This window comes from Protopterus annectens, chromosome 13.part0, assembly GCF_019279795.1.
Source record: "Protopterus annectens isolate FY-2018-M chromosome 13.part0, PAN1.0, whole genome shotgun sequence".
Taxonomy (NCBI): domain Eukaryota; kingdom Metazoa; phylum Chordata; order Ceratodontiformes; family Protopteridae; genus Protopterus; species Protopterus annectens.
Genome location: NC_056747.1, coordinates 1,340,143,884 through 1,340,163,162, shown reverse-complemented (window position 1 = coordinate 1,340,163,162; position 19,279 = coordinate 1,340,143,884). Strand labels below are relative to the sequence as shown.

At 42.7% G+C, this 19,279-nt stretch overlaps 1 protein-coding gene across 2 annotated transcripts in view; it reads left to right on the top strand.

Annotated features, from left to right (window-relative positions):
- Positions 1-647: 647 nt before the first annotated feature.
- The window catches only part of SOCS7 (suppressor of cytokine signaling 7), a 939,941-nt gene continuing 921,309 nt past the window's right edge, over positions 648-19,279 (top strand). For both annotated transcript variants that reach the window (XM_044055367.1, XM_044055366.1), the window contains exon 1: positions 648-2,332. In XM_044055367.1, the coding sequence (XP_043911302.1) occupies positions 1,122-2,332 (1,211 nt within the window). In that variant the 5' untranslated portion in view covers positions 648-1,121. The remainder of the gene's footprint in view (positions 2,333-19,279) is intronic.

The window sequence follows — 19,279 nt, the reverse complement described above, 5'->3', positions numbered from 1 at the left end:
ATGTTTCACCTTTGATCTCTTTAAAATTGCCACTAGGCAAGTCATATCACAGGGGCAAAAACAACTCCAAGCTGGTCAAGCCCTCTTCCCCAACACTTATTTATTTGGTGTATCAGCATAAACTGCACAGTCATCAAAAGTCCTCTGCAGTACACTCTGCTCGTTGACAGGGTAAGGTAAACCAGCATATGCGCAGCACACCTGCCCTTGTTGTTAGCGCTGCAGTCCACGTTCTGTCACATAGCCTAGATTTTTTGTGTGTTTTCGGTGTGCAGCAGTATATCCTTAAAACCACAACACACCATGTGATGGGCAGAACGTATGTTACTCAGAACAATACCGCAAACAGAGGAACAAGGTGGTACTCGGTTCCGCCTTCCATCCTGAGTAAAGCAGGAAAGTTACAGCTCATTAGGCAGAACAACGATTCTATTTATTATATGTTTACATTTAACGACTGCTTGCCCCTCTTCAGTTTATCCCCTGCCTATCCTACATGGGTGGCTGCATACAGTGACTGAGTTACATCAGTGGAACACATGTGGTACCGACGGACTCCGTTACCACTAACACCTGCTTCGTCGCCCAGGAAGTGGGTGGGTTGTTTGGGGGCGGAGTCCAGGGTTTTACGGCGGTGCAGCGCACACGTCACCGGCGGCGAGAAACGAGAGGGATGCAGACAACACGGACGGAGAAGAGCAAGAGCTGAGGCACAGCGGAGGAATAACGAGTGAGCTACGGCAGGAGTGTGGGCGGTGATTTGGACGTCCTGCAGAATACGGACCGGTGGTTTAATACCTCCGAGCGCTGTTCTCCGTTGGGGATTTGTGCTTGGGGCTGCTGACGGAGCTGTCATTTCGGGGGTATCCCTGCTGTCAACTGCTTTACTGTGTAGATCGCGAGCTTTTCGTATTGTCAGCTTCTCTGCATTGTGATCACTCGGTCCCGGCTCAGTGGTGGGCTGGGCTCGGGGATGGGGTTTCGGTGCTGAGTGCAATGGCAGCGCTAGCGGGGCCACTGCTTCCGCCAGCAGGGCGGGACGGGGAGCCGCGATCGGGCCGCTGCGCTGCGGCTGAGCTCGGCAGGCCGGCAGCCGGGAGGTGGTACTCGGTGGGGTCGGTATGGAAGGTGCGGAAGCTAAGGTGGCGAACCAGTTAGAGCCCCTCACGGTGCCTGTGGTGCAAGAGGGGAATGGTGAGGGCGCTGTGGCAGACAGAAGTGGCCTGGAGCCGGGCACAAATTGGCATCCACAAGAAGGCTCCGTGGTGCCCACCGTGGGATTTGAATTTCGCAGGGGTTGTGCTGGGCCCCAGCTCATGGTATTTGCAGGAAATCTACTGCAAGAGACTGGAGGAGACAGTAAGAAACAATGTCATGATAGACTGCCAGATGGTGAGGATGAACACATGAAATCAGTGACAACGAGAAATGGACTGGAGTGCCCACAGTCCTCAGAACTGTGCCACCGCCACCGTTATGCTGCAGCAAATCTCAAGGACCTCCCTGCCCCAGGGCACGAAAGACTGGCCCTTGGTCATCTTTTTGACGTAGGGTGGGTTCCTGGTGGTAGTGGCATGGCTGACCCAGTCTTTGATTTAGCTAGGAAGTTGGAAGATTTGGAACTGGTGGGTCAGAATGCCCGCAAGGGGTTACCTAAAGATGTTGGTTGCCCGTGCCAAGGTGTTTTGGCATCATCTGGGACATTGGAGGATCCCACAGAAACTAGTGATGCCCTTTTAGTTTTGGAAGGTCTGGAATCTGAAGTAGATAGTCTTGAAACCACCAGTTGCTCAGAGGAAGATGTCAACAGTCCATGTCGGGCATTTTTAGCAAGTGGTTTGAATGACCCCCAGAAAATGAATAACTTACCTGATGGGCTAGCTGTTCAGAGGGCCAGCAGGGCAGTGCCTGGCTTCCCAGTATACAGGGATCCTCAGACTTGCTGTGTGTTGAGGGATGCAGTAGACTGTGGTGAACACCTCAACAGCAGAACCACAGCAGGAAGTGACACAACCCACTGGACTGATACATTGCAGAACAGCTCATCTGAGATTCCACCACCTTTCCCTCTTAATGATTTTACAAAGGTTCGAGTCAGCCGATGCGTCAGTTCGCCCAGCGCAATGAGAGATGGTGAAAGACTGTCCCACCATGTGCCAGCCAGGTCCCGCAAAGGCTCCCTGAAGTTCCGTCTTAGCAAGCTGTTCAGAACAAAAAGCTGCAATGGGTCAAATGTCCCTGTGGAAAAAAGGCAGTCTGTGGATTTAGCCAGCTCTGCAGGAAGTGTTACCGAGATGGGAACAATGAGCAACAAGGACAGAGACTTAGGAAGGTATGTTTTGTTTTTATTTATTTTTTTAATGGTTGGTAATGCTTATATGTCAGATGCTTAATGCGCGCCTTTTATTAGTGTTTGTAACCACCTGGAAAGGATACATTGTTAATTTTAGCTTCTATTTTAGTTTAGTACATTTAGGTTTCTGTTTGTGTTTTGTGCAGACTTTTAGAAGTTTCCTTTTTCATGCTTAATTACTGAACAACAGTTCAGCTGAAAAGTTTTCTGAATTTACAAGTTGCCTTAGTGAAAAGCTTAAGGTGTTTAATAAACATGTGCTGTGTTATGTAAATGAGGAGTACTGTCTAGAGTGACTGAGTTTTCTCATTGTTTGTTGCTGTTTCCCTGTGATTCCACTGAAAATGGGACCTTCATGCTGCTCAGGTTCGGCTGACAAATAAATCTCAAGATATTCGTGTGGATCCTGCTTGCACATAGTTGTCTTTGACCATTTCCTTTTTTTGTGTGTGTTACAATCTTGTGGCTTGCTGTAAGTCCCATGTCCCTACTTTCTTCCCCAACAGGGACACTGTCTTAAAAACTTGTCTCCTGATTCCTGTAGGTCTATGCGCCTTCAGAACACAGTATTAGAAGATGTGCTTCATTGTCATTACTCTGTAGTGAAATTATGCTAATGGCGTGTGAAGTCAACACTGCCGTGTGAGGGATGTACCAGGACAATAACCATGGTCACAGAATCTTCGTTTTATTAACTTGCATCAGTCGAACAGTCACTTCCTAGTTGAATGGTGTAGCTGCAGATGGGAGTGTTTCAGTTGATGTTAACATGGAAGGAATGTTGAAATTCTTTTTACCCCTAGAAACGGGTGCCTTTGACTGACTACAGTGTGTTTAATGGGACTTTACTGTATCTGACTCCTCGTCTGCCCTTTCCAGGCCCTTGTACTCTTGCGCAGACATTCTCCATTTTCTTGGACAGCTTGCAGTGAGGTAGCCCATTTGTGCGCGGACCTAAAGGGGCTAGCACATGACCCTCAGCATGAAGAATTTTATCTTCTCCCTGGGCATATCTTAGTAGTGCTAATTGTAGATCCACAGCAGATAGTGTACTGTTTGCCCTTCTGGTGCATGATACAGTGACTCCGCATTTTGAACAATGATAGCATTGTGAACGACAGTACAGCAAGACTGTCCTGGGAAGTAGTTTGATCTAAGTGTTTTCAAACAAAAGATCTAATGAAGTTTTAATGTTTTAGTTCTTAAAGTTTTTTGGTAGGTGTTTTTTGTGGGTTTTAGTTTTTTAACTATGGCTGTCATATGTATACTGTTAGTAAGAAATGGAGAAAAAAGGATGGTTGTTAACATGTTTTGTCATTCATTTTTCAAGCTCATTTTTTGGGATTGCGGGGTGTAAAATCTTTTCTGTGTAACTGGATAATCAAATTTTCTAACTTTCTTTTGTGAACAGATATTAGTTTGTTCCTTATATGCTCCATTGTTGTGGTTAACTAGCTGGAGAAGTCCTGTTTTCATGACTATATCCTTTACTTGCCCAGGTATCTGGTGAAACAACCTTGTGAACAGTCATAACATTACTTGATTTCGTTAGTGTGTACCAAAGTTTTTTAAGAAACAAAAGTGCTGTTCATAGCATTTTGAATCAGAAGTTACTTTACCTACTGGAGTACATATAAAAGACTGCTTTCTAAGTGTTTGTACAAGGAAGGTAAGCTCATACTTGCTTGACAAAATGTCTGATTTATGAAGAAGAATTGAAAAGATTGGAATTATTTAGTCTGAAAACAGGATTTATTTAGAGACTTATTGTCTGTATATTGCAGCCAGTTGTAATTCAGTAGTGGCAAGCATAACCCCAGGGATTACATTAAAACAATCTTTTTTGTGAGAAGCAAGACTCCACACCCCCCCCAAATGTATATACACCAGCACTGAGATCACCCTAATTCAGAGAAATCGACTACTCCAGTAAGTGGCGAGCTCAGACTTGTTGTGTGGAAGCCCATATTTTCAGTCTCCCTATTCCTGGACTCTCATTATCAAGTGTTGGGATATCAGATTTTAATCTCGGAGGTGTTATTGCTTACAAAAGGTTACATTGAGAACAGAGACAGACATGATTGGTTAAATCTGACATTAAAACATTGTTGTTTAGAGAGATTGGGTGGTGGAATTTCCTTTTTGGAGGGTGATGGTGGATTGTCTAACAAGTAGAGACAGACTTTGGTAGGGGCATTGTAGGGACTAGATGCATGTAAATTGCTTGTTATTCTCTTCCCAGTATATCTACACTTCTTTATTGTTGTTATCAGTAATCTTGTTTGATCTTGTGCAAGTGGCCTTGTGTAGTTACAAAAAGCTCTCTTCTCCCTCGTCTAAGTTGTATTCACTGGTCCTCTTTCTACTGGTGAGGTGCATTGGTTCACATGACATCTGTTTTTGCCATGGCTGGTGTATCATATGGCTCTGTTTTCTATTCTGCTTTGGATGGTGTGTAATGCAGATGTATAGCCTGAAGCCATCAGCTGATTGACATCTGCCTAGTTTGTTTTATCAGATTCTATTCAGCACGTACGTGTGGGAGGGAAGGAATGCAGCATATGTCTTATGCAGGGAGCACAGTGATATAAATTCAGTAGCTGTTAAGACTGTAAAAAAAAAAAAAAAGCATTCCATGATACTGGTATTTTGTCTTTTGTAGTGTCCGCTGTTAGATGTGTGATTGTAAACACTTCTGTGGACCAGTGCCATTTCTGATTACGGCATAGAAGTAATTTTTGTTTTCACAAAATTAATTCAATATCCGTGGATCAATTAAAGATTTTTGTGTTTTTCATGCAGTCTCAATTTATATATTTTTTCCAGTAAAAGTCTCAGCAGTCCGTTTTAGCTGATTAAATCTCCAGAATTCTCTCAGATCATGCAACAGAGTAGTGTGTGTGTGTATGTATGTAAGTTTGTGCAAGTATTGGGGGGGGGTGCACTTTGTGTGTGGCAACTCTGTGGGTATAGTTCCTTTTTTACCATAGCTGACTTATTGGATCATTAACAAGTGAAAAGAATTTGACCAAAAGTAAAGAGTAATTCTCAGAATGTTAGAGCCCTCGTCATTGATAACAAACCACTTAGGAGCTTGATAAAATCCACCAAAGCCTGGTTTGAGGCTAAAGTAGCTACCCAAGCCAAAGGCAGTAACAAGATATTTTTTTAGTTATGTTCGTAATCTCAAAAGCACAACACAGCAATGCACTGAGCTGATTGTGAACAATGCTACCTACACTGAGGCTGAAGATGTAGCTAACCTACTGGCCAGTAAATTTAGCTGTTATCTTAACTCCTCTCCCCTTTGTCTGTCCCCCAAGATATACCTAAAACTGGATCATCTCCAGTTATCACACAAAACCAAGTCCTAAAAGTGCTATCGGAAGCTAAAAGTACTGCATTGATGGGTCCTGGCAATATCCCTGGCTGCATCTTAAATAGCATGAAATGAGATTTAGCAATGTCCTTGGAAACATCATTCAATCTCATCCTCCATATAGATTTGTACTAAGCAAATGGAGAACAGCTACAGTCATTCCCCTGCATAAAGGAGGGCATTCCACAGACCCAGGCAGTTGCAGACCCATAAGTGTGACCAGCCTCATATGCAAAGCCATGGAAAGACTTATCATGAAATTAATTAATCAGGACACAGAAAATCTCCAAACACTGAACCTGTCTCAGTTTGGATTCATCAAGGCAGGTCATGCTTACTCAACCTGGTGTTTTTTTTAAAAGGTCACCAGAGCAATGGATGAAGGCAAAATGGTATACACAGGGTACCTTAAACTGGCCATCTACCTCAGGGAGCTACCACATTAACAACCCTAAGAGTTGTCTCACCTGTTCGGTATTTAAGAACAATATGCGTTACTGACCTAACTTTTGACCAGCATGTGTCTGCTGTTGTAAGAAAGACGTTCTGTGTTGTACAGCTTATAAAGGGGAATGTGTAGATCTAGCAATGTCATTGTCCCCTTTACTCAGCCCTCATTAGGCCAGTCGTTGTATGCAATGTTCCCTTTAGCATGTATCTGGCTAGACACATGCAACTACTGAAACATCCACAGAGATTCTTTACTAAAATGGTATAAGGACTAAACAGCATGTCCTAGCTAGACCAACGCATAGCCCTGTCACTATACTCATTATCCTACAGAGTACGAAGAGGTGGCCTGCGTCTGGTATATAAAGTATCCTCCGATCCAGTACTGATGGATTTACTGCACATCAGCAAGTCTAATGATATAAGAAATAATCTGTGTAGGATCTAAACCTATTCTGCAACATCAATAGAACAGTTTAGAGGGACAAGTATATTTCACAGAAGATGGAGTAGACTCCCCCTCCACATAAAACAAAATTCATCCGTGTGCATTTTCAAGCGCAGGTTAGATTTATGGCTGGTAAACAGAAAATGTACCCCTGATTGTCCCCTGTACTGCTAATGGACAGGTGTAACTCCTAAATGCTTTGTACTATGCATGAGTCTGTTCAGATTATCTGTGGAATGACTCCAGCTATTCTCATTAGGGATAATATAATTATTGAACATGGGATGGGTAAAGACGGTCTCTAACCAAATGGGATAGGTTATTTCAAGCACAAAAAGGGAAATTGGCTAGGCTTAAAATGGCGCACAAGGACAGCTGGCCTAGCACTTACCATGGACCTATTACTGTTGTAAATGCTTTTGCTGTGTACTATTTCCCATTATGATACAAGTATCTCAGGGATGTGTTAGCAATTTTGAATAAGGCACAGTGTTCAGTATAGGTGAGGTCTTGTTACAGTGGTGAATATGTTACTACTATATACAGCTGAATTGTTTGTTTTGGGTTGCTGTGTTGCCTGATGTGTATCCATTCCCTCCGTGGTCATCTTTGACCTGCTAAGCATAAGGATGGCACTATTTTCAGTACAGTTAAGGTATTTGTTAATATCAGTTGTGCTATTGCACAAGAACTGTTGTGTGACGATTATTCTGTGGTGAAGGTTGAAGCCGATTCTTGTCATTCTTAAGCAGGCGGTAACAAGACAACTGTTGGTGTTCGGAAATGTAGGAATGATGGCAGGTTGTTTTTTTTTTTTAAGTTTCCATGCTGTGCAGTGAAGGCGTACCTTTCATCGGTCAGCTTGGTTAATGTACTGTAAACTGATACTTTTGGTTTGTGGAAATAATTGTCTCCTTGTAACAAGATGCCAGATTTTGGGATGTGTCATACGCCTATTGAGTTCTCTAAGCTAGTGCAGGGTTTATATGCTTTTCCAGCAATTGCAGCCCTTTCTGTGAAATAGCTGTGTGTATGACTGCACCCAGAATTGCCAAACGGAAGAAAAGTTTAACAGCAAAGTATTTGTCCATTGTTTTGGTAGCCAGGAAAGTGAACTTGCCAGTTGGACCCTCTGTGGCCACTGGATAGGTGTAAGGCAGAGTAAACTTACAAAGTACAGAAAAATGCATTTATAAACAGCATCATAGATTAATTTTAATCCATCAGAAGCAGATACGAACTAGACAAAAATGAGGATTATGTTCTGTAGCCTGTTATGGTATTTGGCTTGTCATGATTGGAGATGTCTTGGTAACTGTAGTATTGGATGTGATGTAGCATTGTTTTTTGTAGGTATGGGTGAGCATACCTACAGAAAAACAAATTCTAGTCTGGGGCAGACTGTTCTTTACTGACACGACTAGTCAACTTTAGCTACAGGTGAACAGTTTTTTCATTAATGTCTGTCTTGGGGAGATCACAAATGTTGGGATCAAAGAAGAATTCTTTAAGTGGTATTCCTGTCAAGTGTCTGATATTCAGAAAAAGTGTTATGAGTTGCTTCAGATAGATACTCCTAAACCATCAGCAGTTCCTCATGTGTTGACTGCCGTGTTGGATATGTTCATTGCTGCTTCCAAGTCTTCTGATTCTCAGCCTCTTGTTCCTAAGAAGGGTTCTGTAAGGTACCTGAGGATTGTCAGTTTTATTTAAATAAAGTTCTGCTGATCCTGCTGTGGTCAGTCTCTTCTGACAAGCCTTCCAAGCTCTTGCCCTCTTCCAAACTTTAAGGATTGTCAAGAATGTTTACACTGTTTCTGTTTTGGTCTTTAGGGATATTCGTTACCAGACGCACATGACCAGGTATGCTGTGGCCTTGACTGCTCAGGCTAGTCAGGTTATCTCTGCCATCTCTGATTCTTATGTTAAATCTTCTACCTTATATTTTTTAAGTTCTGCTTTTCTTTGACTCACCACTGTATTAAGTGTAACTGTGATGCTGCTGACACCTCTTTCTTCTAGGGCTGCGGCTTTTGGGTCTGTCATGAGGCGTTAATTCTTGACTTCATCTCCAGTCTCTACCTGAGGACATTAAGGCCAAGTTGTTGGATGCTCCTCTGGATAGTACACACCTTCTTGGGACTTCTGCTGCTGACATGTTTAACTCTCCAAGAGAAACACAAAGCCTTGCAAGACCTTAAACATATTTTTATCTTTCCTTTCTCTAAGTTCCAGAGGAATTATCCTTCCGTGTCTGCTTTTGTTCGCAGGTAACACTGCCAGGCATCTAATGGCACCAAGGGTGGGCGGCTGGTCCCCCTCTGTAAGGCTTCTCAGGTTACTGTGGCCCGGAAGCCTTTTTTATCTGATAAACCTACTTCTTTTTGACAATTCACACCCCCCCTTCTTTTAGACCAGGTTCCTTTGTCCCTTCAGCTGTCCTTTTGTCTTTCAAATTGGCGTCTCATCATTTCAGACTCTTGGATTCTTTCTGTCATCCATCAGGGTTACTTCATAGTATGAAAATCTTTCTCCTTTTTCAGGGATTTCTCATTCTCGTCTAGAGCATCTTCCTCATTTCCTGCATGTTCTAGGGTCCCTGTTGAACTAAGAGACCATTTAGCCTGCCCCTCTTCCCAAGTGGGAAGGGGTTTTTATTTCAAGATGTTCCAGGTTCCTCAAAAGGAGAATACTTGGAGACCTAGTTTGGATCTCTCCTGGCTCAATACCTTTCTCAAGATTCCTTCTTTTTGGATGCTTACTCTTCAAACTCTCTGTCCTCTTTTATTACCCCAGGCTCTTCTGGTGTCCTTGCATCTGAAAGATACTTACCTTCCTATTCCTTTTCACCATCTCTTCAGGAAGGTTTTACGTTTCTTTTTGTTGTCACTCTTGGAATTTCACTGTACCTCTCCTCCTGTGTCCAGTTCGCTTTCAACCCAGGCCAGCCCTTTCATCCTCCAGTACCCTCTTAAGAGCTGTTCAATGCTTAAAACATGGGGTGGGGTGGGGGGCTTCTCTTGGTCATCTGAAGGTTCAGGGTCTTTGGCCTCCCCATCAGAAGTCGGACCATATCAATGTTAAAGAGATGAGAGCTCTGATTCTGGCCCTTAAGGCCTCTTAATGGTGTACACAGACTACAATAAGTGATGTGGTATGTCAGCAAGCAGGGGAACACAAAATCTTACCTCTCCTGCAGGATGGTGCTTTAGGCTTGGGAAGTGACTGTCCATTATCCGTTACCTCTTCAGGCAGTATACATTCCTTCAGAACATAATCTAGTGGCAGACTCTCTGAGCCGGTCCAAAACACAGGCTCATGAATGGATGCCTCACAGTGATGTGTTTCTGAACTTTGTCCATCGGTGGGTTGTTCCTCAGGTAGATCTTTTTTTGCCTCCCCACTGAACAGGCAGCTTCCTCTGTTCTTTTCCAGAGTGCCATGACATCTGGCATGGAAGACAGATGCCCTTTTCCTTGAAAGCCGATGTTTCTTTATACTTTCCTCTCCTGTACTTCCAAGAGTCCTGCAGAAGATTCAGCAGGGGTTGGACACCAATTCCATCTTTGAGGCTGCTACTTGGTGTTCATTGCATACCTTTACTAAACATTATAAGTTGGTTATAGTTTCAAGGGGGCAGAGCAGGTTTTGCTGAAACCATTTTATGTGGGTTTGTTGGGGGCTCTTCTCAGCCTTCTACCTCCTATTCTGTTTCTTGAGCTTTTTTATTCTCACTTTTATGAAAAATACTGCAACAGTGGTGTAGAAGGACATAGTACAGTTGTGCAAAATGTAACCATAGCAGTAGATGTCCTTCTCTTCACTGTTGCAGTATTTGCTCCATCGCTCCAACCCCCTCTTGTTTTTCTGCATTTATTCCTTCTGGATGTACATGGACTTCTTTGTCCAGTGGCGACTGGGGTAATTCAGTTCTAGGGAGTTGTTTCTGTAAGTCCCTTTTATCTCCTACATTCCATGCAGGGAGCATATAAGGTCTTTTTTTTTTTTTAGGCTTTTTCATACTGGCGAAGCTTTGGGCCGCCCTGGGTGGGACATCCTTTCAAAGAAGAATACTGCAACATTGAAGAGAAGGACATCTACTCTTATGGCAAGATTTTACACAACTGTACTTCTCTTCTGCTTGCTTTACAGTGGGTTAGCAGCTAAATTTGAAAACTCATTTTTTCAGAGACCGTTTTTGGTAAAATCTTTTGTAGTACTTTATTGATAAGCAAGTATAGTATCCTGATATAAAACTATGAAAGGGAAGTATAGAAATTAATGCTGCCTAGCCTGTGTCATGCAGGGTGAGACAAATTCCTTTGTGAAACAAAGCAAGGTTTGAGTAGAAATAAAAGGTGGCCCTTCATGAACTGTTTAGGGAGACTAGTAGAAATGATAAAAAAAATTAAAAACATATGCTAAAGGATTTCTGGCACTAAGCGACATCTAGATGATATTGTAAGTAGAAATTAATGTTTGTTACATTGAAAGTTTGAAGTTCTGTTTAAACAATGCTTCTGTTTCCATGCAGTATTTGAAACCAGCAGCCATCTGCTTGCCAAATATTGATATGCATGTTTCACTTGTATGATAACTTGATTCATTTACTTCTGTGGGGCTTGGCATAGGAGAACCTACTGCTTTTTGTCTTGGCGCTGTTTGGAGCAGAAGGATCTTTCCATTGTAGAGTCAAAACATTTTACGCTTGCCTTTGCTGTAGTAACTGAGGACTTTTGCAACCAAATGTTAGCAGACAGTAATAAATAAAATCCAGTAATCCTGAAGGCATTTGCACTACCTAGCAGGTGTTGAAATGCTGTACTTTCCAGTGCATGCACGCATGAGTAATTAAAAAAAAAAACTTTCGTGATCTGTGCAAAACAGCTACTGGATAGGTGTCAAGCTAAATCTTTGTCCTTTGCACTGTGTATTTTGTATGTATAATGTTGTGTGAGGCACTCGCAGTGTTTATGTTAAGCTGATGTGAGACTTGAACTTGCATATTACAGCAAGCAGAAAGGTCCAGGGTGATCTTCATGCCTCTGTTTGTTTGAAAAGCTAGGTGTGTAGGGACGCACATGCATTTGGAAAGCTGTGGTGTAAAGCGCAATGGCACTACCTCACTATTCTCCAGTTTCCATTACTTATTACGCATGCAAGAAACTTGGGGGGGGTGGCGTTATTGAGTGGGACACTGTTTTATATGAGAAACAATTTAGACTTTGTGCAGATGTTATTTTGATTTTTGTTTCCTCGCTGATTTGTACTTGTTTTTACTTCTCAGAACGAGAGTGGTATGTCTGTGGCTTCCTGTGTTTTTAGCTTTGTGTGTGTGTGTGTGTGTGTGTGAGTGCATCTGTGTACATGCTTTCATGCCTATATGCACATGTGCCATGGTATTAAATAAACTGGCCAGTTAGGAGTGCCCCAACACAGGCCTGTCTCATACATGTTTCTTCCTGCTTTGACTGTCTGTATACTGCCTAAATCTCTTTTTCTGTTTCCCCCTTTTCCTCCCTAGAGGTTGTCTGCCCTTGCTGCTCTCATCATGGCAGATCTTTTTCTAAACTGTATATTCAAAGTATGGCTTGCAGAAAGTCGACAGTGACACCAAGTTGTGCACACCTTTTCCTCTTTGACTGTTGAACAAGACAGTGACTTTGGTGTCAGGTTTGTTCAGAAACCACAGTAAGGTCATTTAACACTGTATAATAAAATAGAAGCTGAAACGAAACCATGTTTGCTTTTCGTTTTACTGTTGTTACTTCCTACTTGGCTTGAATCAGCCTATAGTTTGCCTAGCTTAATTTCTTTTGTAATTTTGCCGTGCTACACTCTAAACCTTTTAAGTTGCTTTTCCTGGTTAGTTTTGGCCTGTTTCATCTTTGTTTATCCTCGTCACTTTCTACTCTGTAGTATTTTCCTATTTTGACTCAATTATTCCTGTAACCTAGCTTGTTTGGCATGTGTTCTCTCTTTTTTAGCATTGATGGTAGTCTGGTTTTGTTATGCAGTCTGTTTAAGGATTCCAGTGTCCATGCTTGGATCATTTAGCCTCCTCCTTTCCAGATGCACTGAGCCTGTGTTTGGCCCAGGGACCTTGCAGTAAGCCGTGCTTAGAGCATGCTATCATTCCCACCATAACCGACAGTTGTGAGACACCGGAGATAAACACTTGTCCATATCCATAAAATAACCTGTGTAGTGAAGTGTGAAAATGTTTTTGTTTAGAACCCCTTCCCTCAGTAGATTAGTTGGTAACATGATAGGAATGTTAATGGGGTTGCCCATCCATCATTGTAAGTGGTTATTATAGATATACATGGTGTATCTGAACTGATTTAACTGCCCAGTGTCCGTAACTCTCCTGTGTTGTAGACCTTGTCATTGCATGTGTGCCCCCCAGAACTGCAGTTTGTTCTGTACTGTGAAATTCATGTTTACATTTTACTTTTTAAAGAGGCATTAGTTCGTTGTAAAATTATTGTTTTGTGGTTGTATGAAACAGGCTACAGAATTGCAGAGGCTGAATTTATTTATTTAATTTATTTATTTTATTTTACATTTGTTTCCCACTGGGTCAGAAAGAGCCCATTTTCAGTTACAATGTTTACAATAAATCAAAATGCTTACATGTATGAAGGGGTGTAACAGTCATAAGTGTATCTTAACATTACTTAAACATAAATACAGAATAAGAAATAGCTATGTACAATACAGTAGGTGGTATGTCGTAAGATGGGGGAGACTAGCAAAGGCTAGGCAGTGGATAATAAAGGTAAAAGCAGAGCAGGAAAAATGAAACGGAGAAGTAAATGTGATACAGAAAAAGGTGGCTAGGGAGATAAGTGAGAGGACAGTTGGGAATAGTCATGTTATATGCGGTATGGAGCAGGAGCATTGCCAACTGGTGGATAGGTGGAGGGCGCTTTTAAAGTAGCCAGCATCAGTGGAATTGATTGCTGATAGCTTCAGAGCATGACTATTTTATTGCTTTTAATTGTAGTTGTACATTGTCCAGGACATGGGTGTAGCCGTTGTTTTTTTTATTGGATATTTTGGCTTAAGTAAGTGGACTGTGTTACTATTACTACTTTTGTATGTTGACTGTTATAAGGCAGGCAGTGTAAACAGAAGTTAAGAACAGGAACTTGTGTGTGGCTTGCGGGGGTGGGCTGCCATATTTTTTGCAGTTCTTCACAGCATTAATTGTACATTTGTAATAAAAGGAGCCATTTGTCAGACAGCTGTAGTAAACAACAGCTGTTACATTGTCATACTGGAGAGCAAGCTTGCTAAGGACAGCGGAACTTGTCTTGCCTAACTGATAATTGCTGCTGATTACAGATTTGAGATATTTTTGAAGCAGATGCACTGTAGATCTGCCCACTAGTAGGAATAGTTTCCTTAGAAGTCTGCTGTGTCTTGGCACAAATTATTTTAAGCCTTGTTTCAAGTATTGATATTTTGATTTCCTGAATTATTGTTTCAGCATGCCTGAGTTAGGTAGTAGCAGGCTTTTTACTATTGCCCTTGCATGTAGTCTGCATAGGTCATTGGAGAGATTTTTAGGAGCCAGCTCTACTTTAGATAGTACCTGCTTTGATGAGATCTGCTTTAGTTTGCATGTGACATTGTTAGATGTAGCTTAAACTTAAAAAATGTTAATGCAGAAATTATTTTCAAAGTTTGTATGTTGGCGTAAAAACTATTATACTGTGATTGTTCATTTGTGTTCAAAAACGAGCATGCTGAGTGGGCAGCCTCATCAGTGAGCCAGTTGTAAATCAAGCATGTAACAATAGAATAAAGTCTGGCCACTGAAGTACCATTGAGCGCCGGGCTTCTTTTGGGATATGCTGAGGGACAGCACAAGATAGAACAATAAGGTATGTTCTGAAAAGTTAAGAAACAGAAGCATTCCTGGTATTCCTTCTATTTCGACACTGTCCCTTATAAAGTGTTGATGGGGGAAAAAATTCTGTTTTCTCTGTTGCTTCTCATGCACTGCACTGATGTAGTCTGCAAGCATGGGGACACAAGTCCCTTATGCATGCTCAGTACGTCAGTAAAGAAGGGGAAATGCGGAGGACTACTTCAGCACCCTTGGATTAAAGACATTATTTTAGAAAAATAAGCACTTTCTTTCTTAAATTAATGTCCATGTGTAATAGCAATGTATCACTCCTGGGTGTAGGTATGTTAGGATTTAACCCTGATTGGCTTTGTTTAATCACTGGGTCTTTGCCTTTGTGAGCAAACCATGCCAATCGTGGGAAAATCCTGATATAACCACACTGAGTCATGGATTATTGCTTAAATAATTGATAAATAAGCAAAGTGCAGGCTGATATTTAATTGCACTAGCAGAATATTGACGGAGCCTCCAAGCCTAACATTTTTGAGGTGAAGTTCAGAGTGCTACCACCCTGTATTTCTTTTGCTTGTCTTATTGTTGCAACAGAGGATATGTTGGAGCAGCAAATGAGAAAGAAGTACGTAGTTTATGTCATGGTATTACTTTATGTAATCTCGGTGTGCAAAGCGCTGTAACAGATAGGTGCTTTTTCTTGCAGAGAACGTCATATTGGTTTACCAGCAGCAACTGTTGGAGTCTTTTTATTCAGAGGTGTTTTTTGTCGAGTCATTCAACAGGCTAGTACGTATTTCATCCCTTTCTCGGGGAACAGGTTTATTTTAGCTGGGAATGAAGTAGCCAGTGCAGTGTAGCACATAGTATGCCTTTGTCTTACAAGGAAGGTGAAGTAAAAAAAAAATTAAAACTTAAAAAAAATGTTGTTCCAAGTTTTTGTTGGGTGGTCATTTTTGCTTGGAAAGTGTGCATTTGTATTCTGTTTTGTTGTTTTTCCACATAATTTTGGCTGGATATTTTTGTCATCCAGGAGGTGAGGAACTTTTTGTAGATCGTAGTAGACCGGTTGTCTTTTTACTTTCATAGGTTCATACTAGGCTATCTGCCCTAGGGCATTTATAAGCCTAGCCAGAATGTGTTTGGCTTTCGCCACCCATTTTATTTTGCTATGCCCTTTTTCGAGGTTAGTATACTGTGCCTCTGTCTAACAGTGACACAGAAGTGATACCCGGGGTAAACCTGCGATCTCCCATCCACTCATCAAGATTCCTCTTGAAGAGAGTCAATGAGGGACTCTGCCTAACCTGGACTGGGATTTTATTCCAGAGTGAAGGGAGCCTCTGGGTTATGAATCTGTCCCTCCAGCATGTCCTATTTATTTCAGTGCTGAGGTTCAAGTCTCTCGAGCCAGAGCTCGATGGGATTTGGATTTTCTGAGGTGCAGCATGTCCATTAATTCCGGGTTGGACATGGCTTTATACGCCAGGCACAGATCGCCTCTGAACAGGCGGTATGCCACTGAGTAGAGCTGGAGTTTCTTTAACCGGGCAGCATATGGCATCTGTTTGAGCCCTTTGATCCTCTTGGTGAGGTACTTTTGGGGTCTTTCCAGTTGCTGCAGGTGTCTGGTAAGGTACATCCCAAAAGGGGCATTGTACTCAATTATGGGCCTGATGAGGGATGAGTAAAGAGGCACAATGACGCCCCTGATCTAGATGTGAATCCCTTCATGATTAGGTGGGCTATATAAAATGTTTTTCTAACCACTTTGGCGACGTGGTTGTCAAATGAGAGATTGCTATCAACTTGGGTCCCCAGGTCCCTAATTACTTCTTCTGTACTTAATGGATTACCACCTATGTGGTAATTTGTGGGCACTTTGTTTTTGCCAAAGGGGATGACTATACACTTTTTGGCATTTAGCTTGAGGCCATGGCTCTGGCACCAGTTGTCTGTTTCTATGAGGCCCTTTTGGAGGATGCTTGTGTCGGCTGGAGAGTCGATTATGGCCCAGTTTGCAGTCATCTGCGAACTTGGTCAGCCACAGTCCTTCTGTGTTGGCCTGTACCTCCGAGAAATATATACCAAACAAGAGAGGTCCCAGGACTGAGCCTTGTGGGACACCACTTGTAACTGGTTTGGAGTCTGACATGGCTCCAGCAATTCTAACCATGTGGGTTCTGTCCTTGAGCCAGTTTGCAATCCATCTAGTGACATAGGGGTTTATATTTAAGCTGGTGAGCTTATCTATAATGCCCGAGTGGGGTATTGTATCAAAGGCTTTTGCGAGGTCCATGTAGGCTGTGTGGACCACCTTCCCCTCATCAATGGCCTTGGTGACTGTTTCAAAGAAATCAGCCAGGTTTAAGAGGCAGGATCTGCCCTTAACAAAGCCAAACTGGGTAGGATCCAGTGTTTGTAGGTCCCCAATATCTTTATTTATGAGGTCCATGATGATCCTTTCCATAGCTTTGCAGACCAAGCTAGTCAGGCTTATGGGGCGATAGTTTCCAGGATCCGTTGAGGCACCACCTTTATGGAGAGGGACCACTGTTGCTGTACGCCACTCTTTGGGCACATATCCTGTAGTAAGGCTGAGATTGAACAGTAGTTTTATGTTTGGTTTTAGCTCTTCTTGGAGTTCATGTAGGATGCAGCCCGGTACACCGTCTGGTCCCATTGATGCTGTGTTTTTTGCTTTGGAGAGGGCGGCTCTTACCTGAGCATCTGAGATGTCAGGGGGGCAGCACTCTGCTGAGATAGATATTTGCCCTTTGGTGGGAGGGGGGAGCTTGCGCTGAACCTGTCAGCTAGGATGTTGGCAATGTCTGTGGGTTCGGTGTATTTTTTGTCATTTTGGACTAATTCTGAGCATATCTGGGAGTTACCACCCAGGTTCCTAACATAACTAAAGAAAGCCTTGTGATTATCCTTAGTGTCCTGTGCAATGTTTCTCTCGAAGCTGGCCTTAGACAATTTTATGTGTGCCCGTAGTTTTTGCTAATACTGATCAGTGATGCCTTCCCTTTTTGGGATTTTGCTCTGTCATTTAGTAGCTTCCTCCTTCTATTGTATAGTTTGTTTATGGCTGGGGTCCACCAGACCGGATGTCTGCCTTTGGAGGATTGGGTCTTGGTTTTATTTGGGATCGCATGATCCATGCATTCCTGAAGGTGTTCATAGAATGCGTTTATAAAGGATTCTGCGATCTGGGCCGTATTTTCCACAGGCCCGGGACTTTGAAGGATTCCACCTCAGTTTTGAGGAGTGTGAAATTTGCTTTAGAGAAGTTTTTCACTGTGGTTTTCTGGGCAGGGGGTGGGATTGGGATGTGAATATCCAGTGAGATTGGTTTATGGTCTGATCTTACCAGTGAGGGATACACTTCTGGTCTGGAGCATAGAGTCCCCATGTTGGTGATGATCAGGTCCAGCATGTTTTCCCCTCTTGTGGGAGTGGTAACAAGCTGTTCCATAGCATTTGAGTTTATAAATTCTAGGAACCTTTGGGCTAGGGTGTTGGAGCTAGAGTAATGCTCCCAGTCTATGTTTGGGTAGTTGAAGTCGCCCAGTATAATGGTGTTTGGAGAGTCCTTCATATTTTCCAGTGTTCTCAGGAAGGCCGAGTGGGGTTCCTGGGTTTGGGAGGGTGGTCTGTAGCAGGCTATAAACTGGAAGGCAGTTTTACCCACTGTTAGTTGCACATGGATAGTCTCTGATGCTTTGTGCTTTGCCACCAACCTGGAGGTGTGGGTATCTTTGATGAATATCGATACTCCCTCCTTTTGTGGTTCAGTCCAAGTTTTGGGGCCAAAAAGCATGGTATGAGGTATAACCTGGTAGTGCTGGGGTGCTCTCTGGAGCCCTGAACCAGGTTTCTGTTACTGCACAGATATTGATGTTCTCCATGCTTAGGAGAGTTTCGAGGCGTGCATCTTGAGGTTTAGACTTCTGCCGTTGAGTAGCATTACTCTTAGTTTCTTATCCCTTGTGATACCTATGGAGGTGGGTTTGTCTTTTGAGCCTTGCCTAAAAAGGCACTATGGGGGTAGCAAGAGCCTTTGCCAATATCCGAAGCCCAGGGGTGACAGGTGCAAGCCGTCCCTAGCGAAGAATCGTGGCTTGTCGAGCATATCATCCCAAGTTGACAGGCATTGGATCCCCTTTGAATGACACCAGTACTTAAGCCAATTGTTGAAATTGATCATCTTGTCTTCATATTGTGGCATCATTCTTGGTGAGGGTAAGATGCTACTCAAGGTCAGGGTCATACCAGCCTGGGCTACATGCTCAGAGAGCTCCTTTATGTCTCTTTTCATGTAGTCCAGGGAGGTACGTCTCAGGTCATTCACACCATCATGGACAATGACTGAGTCATATTTGTACTTGCCTTGGAGTGACCTGAGTGCTTGTGTTATGTGGCGGATCCTAGCGCCCGACAGGCTGCTCAAAAAGTGGTGGTTACAGTGGAACACTTGAAATCGGGTGATTTGATGAAATTGTTATGGCATTGTAATTTTTGTTTCAGGACTTTGCTGCTGACCATTCCACTTGTCACTTCTTGCTCTTCCACAACTGCAACAGCTTTAGGTAATCTAAAATAAGGTGCAGAGACTTCTGACATGGTGTCATTGCTCAGAACAATGTTGTGTTACACTTGGTAAAGTTAAAGACATCCATAGCCAATAAAGCTACTTGGAACATTGTCCCACCCTGAATCCCTTCCTCAAGCACAAAACCTAATGTATCAATTTGTTCTCTTCTTACCTCCAGT